The sequence below is a fragment of the Geospiza fortis genome, unplaced genomic scaffold (genome assembly GCF_000277835.1).
Source record: "Geospiza fortis unplaced genomic scaffold, GeoFor_1.0 scaffold213, whole genome shotgun sequence".
In the NCBI taxonomy this organism is placed as follows: Eukaryota; Metazoa; Chordata; class Aves; order Passeriformes; family Thraupidae; genus Geospiza; species Geospiza fortis.
In genome coordinates, this window is record NW_005054399.1 from 1,275,056 (window position 1) to 1,285,845 (window position 10,790).

The 10,790-nt window shown below is 47.8% G+C and overlaps 1 protein-coding gene across 1 annotated transcript in view; it reads left to right on the forward strand.

Annotated features, from left to right (window-relative positions):
- Positions 1–8,659, forward strand: part of LOC102037499 — a 12,582-nt gene extending 3,923 nt beyond the window's left edge. The window contains exons 7-19 of the mRNA XM_031061096.1: positions 733–801; positions 1,621–1,743; positions 2,037–2,192; positions 2,788–2,841; positions 3,150–3,367; positions 4,196–4,272; positions 4,414–4,524; positions 5,209–5,295; positions 6,045–6,152; positions 6,349–6,470; positions 6,727–6,849; positions 7,593–7,635; positions 7,750–8,659. Coding sequence (XP_030916956.1) covers positions 733–801; positions 1,621–1,743; positions 2,037–2,192; positions 2,788–2,841; positions 3,150–3,367; positions 4,196–4,272; positions 4,414–4,524; positions 5,209–5,295; positions 6,045–6,152; positions 6,349–6,470; positions 6,727–6,849; positions 7,593–7,635; positions 7,750–7,827 — 1,369 coding nt within the window. The 3' untranslated portion in view covers positions 7,828–8,659. The remainder of the gene's footprint in view (positions 1–732; positions 802–1,620; positions 1,744–2,036; positions 2,193–2,787; positions 2,842–3,149; positions 3,368–4,195; positions 4,273–4,413; positions 4,525–5,208; positions 5,296–6,044; positions 6,153–6,348; positions 6,471–6,726; positions 6,850–7,592; positions 7,636–7,749) is intronic.
- Positions 8,660–10,790: the final 2,131 nt, after the last annotated feature.

Here is a 10,790-nt window from a genome sequence, read left to right on the forward strand (position 1 = left end):
GGAAAGCCAGATTGAATATTAAACAACAGAGTTGGTTGGCAAGATTTGCTCCAGTGCTTACAGGAGAGCTTAGGCCACAACAAAGGCAAACAAGCAACAACAAAACCGAACATAATCCAGGCATTCAGAAAAGGAAACGAACCGAGAACCACCGAGGGCAGTGTGGGACAAAGGGAACAGCAAACGTCGGCCTTAAAAGCTTAACAGCACTCCCACTTAACAGTACTTTAAATTACACCTTAAGCTTAGCAATTCAGCAAAGAAACAGCACTTACACCTAACTTAAGCTTAGCTTAAAACTTAACGATTTAAGGGGAGTAACACTTTAACAGCATTTAACCTAACTTAGAACTTTGAAGTTACCAGTAGCAACTCAGCAAAACACTTTTCAACAGCACAAGGAGCTTTGCTTTGTGAAATCTGAACATTTTGGGGTTTAAATTCAGGGGCTTTGATAAAAAAGAAGGAAATTATGTCTGGATTGGTTTGAAACAGCAGCTCCCTTGCAGTTCCTGCTGAGAGATCTAGATTTGCAAGGAGCAGGCTGCATTTATCTGAGGATTTTTCACTATTTTGCACTTCAGCACTTGTTTCAGTCTTTGCAGGAATTTTTTTCAGCATGCTAGCTTCTAGGATTTTTCCTTAAAAAGTATTTTCCTCAACAGTTGAGTACAGAGAAGGGGAAAAGGCAGGAAGGGGAGCCAGGCATTAATTGGTGTTGGTTTTTTCCAGGCTTAGGAGCTGTCAGAACCTGAGCCACACTGCTTCCCTGAGGATTGCTGTCCCATTTCTGTTCCAGAGGTAAGATTGGTTTCCTTGCTGGCTGCAGACTTTCTGCTTGCCTTTAAAATGTGTTTCAGGTGACAAATCCTCTGTTCAGAGGCACGTGGGAGGCCAGAGCAGGTTGTGGTTGTTACACCAAGGAGAGGTCACAGCAGGAGCGTGGCAGGAGTCCCCTGGGATGGAGCATGGAAAAGCTCCCCCAGAGGCCGGAGAATGAGGACACCCAGCTCCCTTGGCTTCATTCACATCCCATTTTAGCTCTATCCTTCACCTTTCCCCCCAAATTCACCTGCCACAGAAGGTTGATGAGTGAAAAATACAATTCTTTCCAACCCAGTTCTATATTCTCACCTTCTCTGGAACTAATGACTGGTACAACCCGAATCCTTCAGCAGTTCTCATTTTAAATTGCTGTTCTCAATTTTCTTAATTTCTGACTTGGAACAAAAAAAGGGTGGAGTTTGTCTTTACCTCTCTGCCAGAATTTTAGAGTAAGCTCTTCTTTTTCATCTCTACTTACCAGATACAGAAATGGTTCCAGTAGCAGGGAAGGTGCAGGGGCTCAGGCCCAGCACAGGTTGAAGTGTTTGCTGTACACATTCCTTGGAGATCTTTGTTGTAAAGCTTAAGCCCCACAGAACCTTGGCTTTAAAAATAACAACAAAATAATAATTTCATTATTCACTACGAAACTTAAAGCAGAAATTCACATACAGATCCAAACCAAAAAACCCCCAAACTTGTGCAGTTTCCCATATGATTAAAAAAGACAACTTCTTAGTAACTCAGCTCATTTTAAAATACCCTCTTTGAATTCTTCTTCTTTTTAAATCACAGGATCATAACCCGACTTCAGAGGATGCTGGTGTTGTGTGACTTCCCAAAAATTCTGTGTGGCAAGTTTGTTGAGTATTTCCAGTCCATCTCCCTTCCCTGCCACTGCTATGCCTTCTCAAACAGGTGAGTTCTGGGGCCTCTGAGTATTCCATTTGGATCCAGTTGCCTGTGGAATGTTCTTTCCCTGATAATAAAAGTGGGAGCATTTTAAAGGAATATTCCAGTATTTCCTGCTTTCCCTGTTTGTTGTTTGATGCCATGACTGAGTTGTTCTCCCTAAATTTATTTCCTTTCCCCCAGAACTGAGCTCTAAACCCCAAAATGTTTTATTCATCAAACTTCACAATCCTTAAAGGAGCTCATTAGCGATGTACAACAAAACACAGTTAAAAATTACTTTATTTTTATTTTTTCAGCTTGAATGTTTTGCCCTGGGACCACGTGCAACTGACCACAGTTTTAAAAGGCCAGAACATCACTGGGCAGAGGAGACAGAAAGGAAGGAAAACGTACCTGTGGGAAGCACTCCCTGTTGTGGAGGCTCGAGTGGAGAAGCTGCTGGAGAAAAAGAAGTGAGATTGGTTTGGCTTTTCCACTTTGAAAATTCAATTCTTTATTTTGACTGCTCCAAACATCTGTGCTTTGGTATAATGGGGAAACACAAAAGAAACTCTTTTTTTTTAATATTTTTTTTTCTTCTCAACAAAGTCAGAAGCTTTTTAAAGTTTCTCAAAGCCCTTTGAATGCCTCAGACAAAAAAAAAAGATTGCTGGAGTGGCTCATTTCTGTGTCTCCAAAAACCCTACAGGTTTTACATGTTGATTTTCCAAGCAATTCCTCTTCATCAAAGGCTGACAAGTGGAAGGCAGCCAGAAGAGTGTTCTGGGTCTTCAGAGGGCTGTCCTCCAGAAAATCCAATATTGCAGAGAATCCAGTCCACTTCAAGAATTCAGCTGCAAGGCAACCTCTGGTTTTATTTTGCCAGAGCTGAGATAATCTGGGAATAACCTCTAGGAATTTATTTCCAGCTGTATTTCTGTCCTGCTGTGCAATGTCTCCTGTGTGAGAAGCTCTCCTGGTTTGCTTCTTTCATTGTAGGAAATGTTTGCCCTGTGCACAGTTCTGCACTTCCTTCCCCTTCGTCTCACCTTCTGTTCTTCTCCCCAGGTACAAGGAAGTTGTTCGGTACCTGAGAGCTGTGAAATGCAATGAAAACCAAAGGTAAATGGCTTTTCCCCTTTTCCTTTTCCCTGTCTTTTCTGCTTTTCCCTCTCTTTTCCCCTATTCCCCTCTCTTTTCCCCTTTTCCTTTTTCCTCCCTTTGCTTTTCCCCTCTCTTTTCCCCTCTTCCCGAAGTGTCCCACCCTTTCCTTTTCCCTTCTTTTTCCTCCCTTTCCTTCCCTGCTTTTTCCTTCCTTCTTCCCCCTCTCTTCCCTCCCCTCTGTAATGGTCAAATCCAACCAGATCTCTCCACAAATCCTACAAAAACCCCGTCCTAATGAACCCCAAACCTTCATTTCCTCTTCCCAGGCTCCGAGACCTTCGGGATCTGATCCCGTTCTACCTGTGCAAAACTGGGAATTTCCTGGATGCTGCCCACTCCCTGCTGTTCCCTGTGAACAGCCTGGCCTGCTGCTCTGCCTGCAGGATCACCCCCTGCCAGTTCAAGGTCTACCTCAAGATCTTCAGGACAGGCTGTGTTCCCTCTGGGAATGACATGCTGGAGACAGGGCCCTGGGTTACAGCTGGCAAGTGTCACTTCTTCCTTCTTCCTTCACTCATTCCAGCTCTTCACAGTCAGAGGATGACACCCTGAGCCCAGCTGGGGATTGGGTGAGGGTGGGGAGGCCCTGGATCCCTGGAAGTGTCCCAGGATAGTGGGAGGTGTTGGGTTGGAGCTGGATGGGCTTTGAGGTTCTTTCCAACCCAAACCATGAAAACAGCAGGCAAGAAGGATGACTTTGTACTGGAGCATGGATTTATTCACTTCACTTAAAACACTCAATTTGTCAGCTCGTTTTCTGCTGAAAGCAAAGCAAGAGAAACTATTCAAAGAAAATCCAAATGTCTTCATTCCCTCCCAGCATTGCCATGTCAGTGGGGGACTTGGCTTTATGTCTCAGCCATGACCTTGAGGAGAAAACCTCCTGATGGGAGATGTTTCATCATCAGAATCATGAGCTCAGCCTCTGATAATTGCCATCATCTGTCCTGGGCTTTGTCACTTCTCAGGTTGTCTTCTACCACAGAAGATTTATTTGGGAGTTGTTCCCTACTGGGAGAATTCTTGGAAGTGTGAGATCCCTCAGTGTGGTGTGATGTCCACAGCAAACACTTCTCTGGGATCACCTGGCTCAGTCTGGATGGTGTCCAGACTTTGCAGCTTTCCAGAGCTGTGGTTTGTAGCTGATGTTTATTTATTCCACCAACAAACCAGTGCAGAACAGCTGTAAACACCTGCTGGCTCTGCAGAAACAAACCTGTAACCAAGTGACCATCCTGGTTGTGTTCCTGCTGTGGAGTGACTTGGGCTGTGTAGGATCTGGGTTTGATAATTTTCATTTCCCTCGCTGCAGGCTCTCCCCTGAGGAACACTGTGCTAATTAAGCAGGCACTCAAACTGCTCTACAGCAGCGAGGCACTCTACAGGAATGTGAGTGAGGCCAAAATTCCTTCTTCTCCTGTTCCCTCTCCTTGAGAGGGCAAGGATTTACTCTGACCCCTTTTTCCTCTGAATAATTCACCCCTCTGCCCAGATTTCACTTTGTAACACAAATGTTCTGTTGTTTTTTAGGCCAAATGTTGGAGTTCCTTCATCATGATTTTGGGGAGCAGTGATTTGTTGGAAAAGAGGGGGCACCTGCTCCCCTTAGCCCTGGGAGAGCCCCCCCTTAGCTTCCAAGAGGTACCAAACAGTGCTGGGAGAATCTCCTGGCTTGGGTTTGGACAGGATTCCACTGGATGTGGGAATTGGCTTCTTCTCCCAGATGCCCGAGTGAACTTCCTCATCCTGTGCCAGGGTGGCTCTGCAGCCTGTGGGGGTTCAGGAATGTTAAAGGCAGCTGGAAATGGGTTCATTCTGCTCCCAGCTCAGGCCTGGCACCGGTTCTGGCTCTGTTCATGGTGGGATGGATCAGATCAGAAAGGGCTGGACAGGGGGAATGGCTTCCACTGCCAAAGGGCAGAGCCAGATGGGAGATGGGGAGGGAATTCCTGGCTGGGAGGGTGGGCAGGCCCTGGCACAGGTGCCCAGAGCAGCTGTGGCTGCCCCTGGATCCCTGGCAGTGCCCAAGGCCAGGCTGGGACAGGGCTTGGAGCACCCTGGGACAGTGGAGGTGTCCCTGCCCATGGCAAGGCTTGGCACGTGGTGATTTTTCCATGTCAGCCCTACAAAAGTGAAGAGTTTTTGATAGGGATTGGTTGGTGCTGCAGAGCCTCAATTCCCCTTGAGTGGGATGTGGAACAGGCACCATCCTCTGCAGAAATGCTGAAGAAGTCACTGAAAAGCACATGAAACCCCCATTTCTGGCATGGTTTGGGGTTTGTTTGGGGAGGATCTGCCATCCTGTCCCTCACTGTCCCCTTGCAGAATGTGCTGGCAGCCAGTGGCAACTTCCTGGAGGATCTCAAGTCTGGAGTTAATGTCTCTTTACCATCTGCTATTTTCTCTGGTCAGGTGAGTGATGACAACAAAGAATTTATCCCCAGCAGTGAAAAATGTTGGGTTATTAAGAAAAGCTTCCAAGAGAGGCCTAGAAGATTTTTTTTAGGAGTGATCAGCTTAAGATTAGCACAGTCTAAACTCTGGAGCAGATATGGAGGTAGAGAACTGGGAGTCTCTTCTGCTCTGCATATCTTCAGGCCAGGAGAAATCTTTATCCCTGTCCAAGTTGATGGATTTATAAAGGAGGAGGGCTGGGAATAATTGATTGTGTCCTAACTTCTCCCAGGTTTGGCCTAAACAGGACACTGGGGCTTCTCAAAACTCAGAATTGCCCCGAAGTTCTAAATTTCTTTTAAATTAAAGGTTCCAGGTATGTGGAATTTGCTTGAAGATAGCAGAAATAACATTCCATATTCAATGCAGTCATCTAAGGAGCTGCCTTACTCTTCTTTTACTTTTTTGGAGGAAATTTTAGTTTATTCCCCAAAGATGTGACTCCTGAAGTGGATTTTTTGGCCTTTAATTCCCTAGTTCTGCTCCTGTGTGAGTTTCACTTCTATGTGAGCACTTTGAGAGCACCAGCAATAAAATCCCTGTTCCATTCCCCTGTTTTTAACTCTTGATGAGGTTCTTGTGGATTTGCTGTGTGCCCTCCAAGCTCTCTGGCTGACCTGGAATAACTCAGTGCTGGTTTGAGTGCATAAATAAAGGGGAAGCAGCTGTTAAATGCATTTCTTTCCTTGTTGCTATCTCCTGTGTAGCTGCACCACGAGGCTTCCCTCGTCCTGGCAGTGCAAGCAGTGCAGCAGATGCTTTGTTGTGACCTTCCCCACTTGACTTCCTTCTTGGAGATAGTCCTGGCTTTTGGGGTGAGTCCCAGAAACTGATTCCTGTTCTAAGAGATGAAAGCAAATAATGTTTAAAATCTCTGTGGTGATGAAAACCCCATCCTGGAAGTTTTAGCCACGTTTAACTTGACTTTGCTTCGATCTTCGTTCTTTTTTTTTTAATTCATTTTAAGGAACGATTGGCACTGAGGTTAAATCATATTTTCTCTCTTCTTAGAAAAACTTCTGGGCTCTGAGGCTGTTGCTGGACCAGCTTTGCTGTGAGGAGCACATCCTGTGTGGCACTGCCAACCTGCTCCTGAGGGACCTGAGTCGGGAGGAAGGCACCATGCTCAGAGTGTGAGTGAGCCCTGGCTGAGGGCTAATGTGGGTGCAGATCTGGGGAGTGCACAGGAGGGGTGAAGTTCCTTCATCATGGCTCTGGGGAGCAGTGATTTGCTGGGAGAGAGGGGGCACCTGCTCCCCTTATCCCTGGGAGAGCCCCCCTTGGCTTCCAGCAGTGCTGGGAGCATCTCCTGCCTTGGCTTTGTGGGAATTGGCTCCTTCTCCCAGAGTGAACTCCCAGTGCCTCAACCGCTGTGGTTTTGTTGTCCAGGTGGCAGAACCTTGGCCCCCAGTACGTGGGGGAGTTCCTGTGCCTGTTCCTGACCTGCAGACACAAGAGGATGCAGTCTGTGGGGCTCTTCAGCCTCAACGTGGTCATAGAGAACCTGCACCTGTGAGTGACTGGGGACTGCCCCAGGGCACCCTGAAATAAATCCTGGCATTGTACCCCTGGGACTGCCCCAGGGCCCCATGAAATCCTGGAATTGTCCCATTGGGACTGCCCAGGGCCACCTGGAGTCCTGGCATTGTCCTGTTCTGAGAGTGGGGACTGACCCAGAGCCATCTGAAATCCTGGAATTGTCCCATTGGGACTGCCCAGGGCCACCTGGAGTCCTGGCATTGTCCTGTTCTGAGAGTGGGGACTGACCCAGAGCCATCTGAAATCCTGGAATTGTCCCCTTGGGAACTACCCCAGAGCCACCTGCAGTAAATCCTGGGACTGCCCCATTGGGACTGCCTCATGGCCTCCTGAAATCAATCCTGGCATTTTCCCCCTGGGACTGCCCCAGAGCCACCTGAAATAAATCCTGGGATTGTCCCATTGGGACTGCCCCAGAACCACCTGAAATAAATGCTGGGACTGCCCCAGGGCCCCCTGAAATTCTGGAATTGTCCCTCTGGAACTGCCCCAGAGCCACCTGAAATAAATCCTGGGACTGCCCCATTGGGAACTACCCCAGAGCCACCTGCAAATCCTTGGGTTCCCCCCAGTGATTCTCCTGTAAATCTGGAATCACCTTGGCTTGGAGCTGTGAGCTGTTGGATTTTTGTGGATTTTTGAGTCATGCAGAGCCAGGGGTGGCTGCACCTGTGGCCAGCTGGGAGGGAATGAGTGGGAGTTTCTCTGTGTTTCAGATGTCCCTGGGCCAAGCAGCTCTGCACCTTTTTCCACGAGTCTGTGAGTATCCCAAAGCTGATCCCTGATGCCCCTTACCAATTAAATATTGAAATGATTTTTGTATTAAAAAAAACCATTCCTGAAGGGAATTAACTGTGTTTTGTCTCTTCCCAGGGCTTGGGGCAGCTCCCCTTTGGCACCACAGTTCACCAGGAAGTTTCCAAGTTCGTTGGTGCTTTTGAGAAGCTCTAATTGGCACCAAATCCTCAGGAATATTTTCCAGTTGGTTTTTCATCTAACCAGTCTCTTCCTGGAGAGTTCCTTGGGTTTGCTTTGGTTGTCACCTCCAGGAAGAGTCAGCTAAAAACTGACTTCTCTGGCTCTGGAGTGGGACCAGAGCCACATTTGGGGAGTTTCTTGCAGTTCCACATATTCAGGAGTTTTTGGAAGAGGGAGCAGCTTGGAGTTTTCAGAAGCTGCCAAAAGCAGGGAAACATGGATGGAGCAGGAAGCAGCAAAGAATTTTTGCTCCTATTGGGACACAAACCTTGCAAGAGGCAGCTGCTGGGAGGGAAAAGTTTAATTAAAGCAGGAAAACAGGGAGCTGAGAACTCCCTCTGCAGCAGTCTGGGGTCAAGTGCTGTTTGCACAGCTCTGATTTTGGGTTTCATTCTAAACCAGGAGGCTGGGAGATAAAACTGAGCTTTATTTTCTTCCAGTCCCAGTGTGAGGCAGTGGAGAGCTGGTTTTGTTGGGAAATAATCCAGCTTTCAGGCTGGGCTTTTATTTTCTGCTGAAATTAAGGTTTAGATTGGTGCAGGTGGCATTTCCCACATCCTGATTCTGGGGGGAGTTTGGAGTTCACTCTGACGTGGAAGAACTCTGGAGCCTGGGCTGGGCTCTGCCCCCTTGAGATCCCTCTGTGCTTGGGCAGGCAGGAGAACAAACCCAATATGTGCCCAGGGGCACTTTGCACATTTCCACAGGGGTTTGGGGGCTTCTGCAGCTCTTCTTATCCCAAAGTTCCCCCCAAAAATGCACCTGGATGGAAATCTGACACTTTGTTCATTAAAACTGTCTAAGTTCCATTGTTACATTGACATTTTGGGTGGGTTTTTTTGGCTGCTTACTTGGTTTGGGGTGGGATTTTTGGGGTTGGATTTTGTTTTGGGCTTGGGGTTTTATTTTTTGCTTTGCTTTCTTTGGGGTTTTTTATATTGGGGTTTTTCACTGAGTGTTTTGGTCCTGTTTTTTAATGGATTGGGGTTTTTTTTGGCTTTGAGGGTTTTTTGCCTCTTGTGTTTTTTGCTTTGTTTTCTTGGGGGATTGGGTTTTTACATTTTTTGGGAGATTGGTTTCTTAGGAAGCTGAGGGTTTTGGTGAGGGCTTATGTTTTTTTAGGATGTTGAGGGATTTTGGGGCATTGGGGTTTTTTTTGATGTTGAGAGGGTGTTGGGGGGTGGAGGTTTTTTGAGTTGAGAGGGCATTTAAGAAGTTGAGGGATTTTGGGGGGTTTAGGTTCTTTGTTGTTTTGTTTTTTTTGTGGAGTTGAGATTTTCCTTTGAGTGTTGTGGTTTTTGTTTGGGGTTTTTTTTTGAGGTTTGAATTTTTGCCTTGGGGTTTGACTGGGCCAGGCTGGGTCTCCTCCAGATCCCCCCATGCCAGAACCCCAGAGAGGGAGTGGGAACAGATTTAGGGCAGGGGCTTTGTGTCCCCTACAGCCTGGATTTCTCCCCCTGGGCACAGGAAATCTGGGAAGTGCTTCTTTCCTGTAAGTAAACCCTTCTCCATTATTGATCCCTGCTCAGTTCTAATGCCTTGGAGCAGCCCTATGGATCCTTTAGGTAATGATTTAATCTTTTATGGATGAGAAGAAAACCTTTTCTGGAGCTCTGCACTTCCCTTTGGGCTTGGAGTGGTCCTGGAGGAAGGCTGAGCTCTGCTCCAGGTCAAATGGAGAGGAACAGAGCTCATTAAAAATGGAAACGTGGCTTTGGAGCAGGAAATGGGGCCCTGGAGCTGCCTCATCCCAAAGCTGGAGCAGACACAGCTCTGCTGCTGCCAACCAGGAGGGAGCAGAGCTGCAAGGAAGTGACAGCACCAGAAATGTCATTTCACTTGGGAAATTGTGAATTTCACCTGGAAAGTTGTGAATTTCACCTGGAAAGTCGCAGAGAAATTGTGAATTTCACCTGGAAAATTGTGAATTTCACCTGGAAACTCTTGTGAATTTCACCTGGAAAGTCGCAGATTTCACCGGGAAAATCATTTACAAGGACAGGAGGGAGAGGGAGTTCAGGTTCTCCCAGGTTGGATATTTGGGAAAATTCCTTCATGGAAGAGCTGGAAGGGGCTGCCCGGGGCAGGGACATCCCCAGGAGGGTTGGGGACAGGAGTCAGTGTGAGCTCTGGGCAGTGACAAGGCAGAGATCCATTAAAGGTTGGATTTGGGGATCTTGGAAGGAATTTTCCATCTTGAGGCTGTTGCCTGTCCTGTCCCCTGTCCCCCCCTGGCTGTCCCCTCCTGTCAGGGACTTGTGCAGAGCCAGAACTTCCCCCTGCTCCCCCTTTTCTGCAGGCTGAGCCCCTCCCCAGCTCCCTCAGCCCCTGCTGGTGCCCTAAATCAGCTCTGAGGATCGGGGGTCCCTGTCCTTGCCCCTAAATCAGCTCTGAGGATTGGGGGGCCCTGTCCTTGGCCCTAAATCAGCTCTGAGCATCGCCTTTCCCCCACTGTGGAGGTCAGATGTGCCATACTGACCCCCCTCCCCGTCAGAGCTGCAAGATTTGATTCAGGGCATGTTGGCATTGCTGTGCCAGGCTCAGATTTTCTTTCACAGCTCAGATTCACCTGCCACACCTCCCCTGGGACAAATGACAATCTCTCCAGAGCCCAGCAGTGGCCGGCACCACACCCGCTTACAGTGGGAAAGCAAAACTGCCAGGGGCCTGAGCACCGGGAAAGGCTGGACTGGCTTGGAGGGGAAAAAAAACTAAAAGCCACGTTGGGCGTTTATGGCCTTTGGAAAAGAAATGTCAGAGCAACAAAAGAAAATCCGCATGTGCCGCATTTGCATGGAAACAGGCTGGTTAGGAGGCAGCCCCACCTGAATTTTAGCAGCGGAGCATTTCTCTTGCAGTTTGTTCACTCAGGCTTTGCTCGTGGCCGCTTTTACGACAGTCGCGCTGTACGACAGTCACGCTTTACGGTGGTTTTA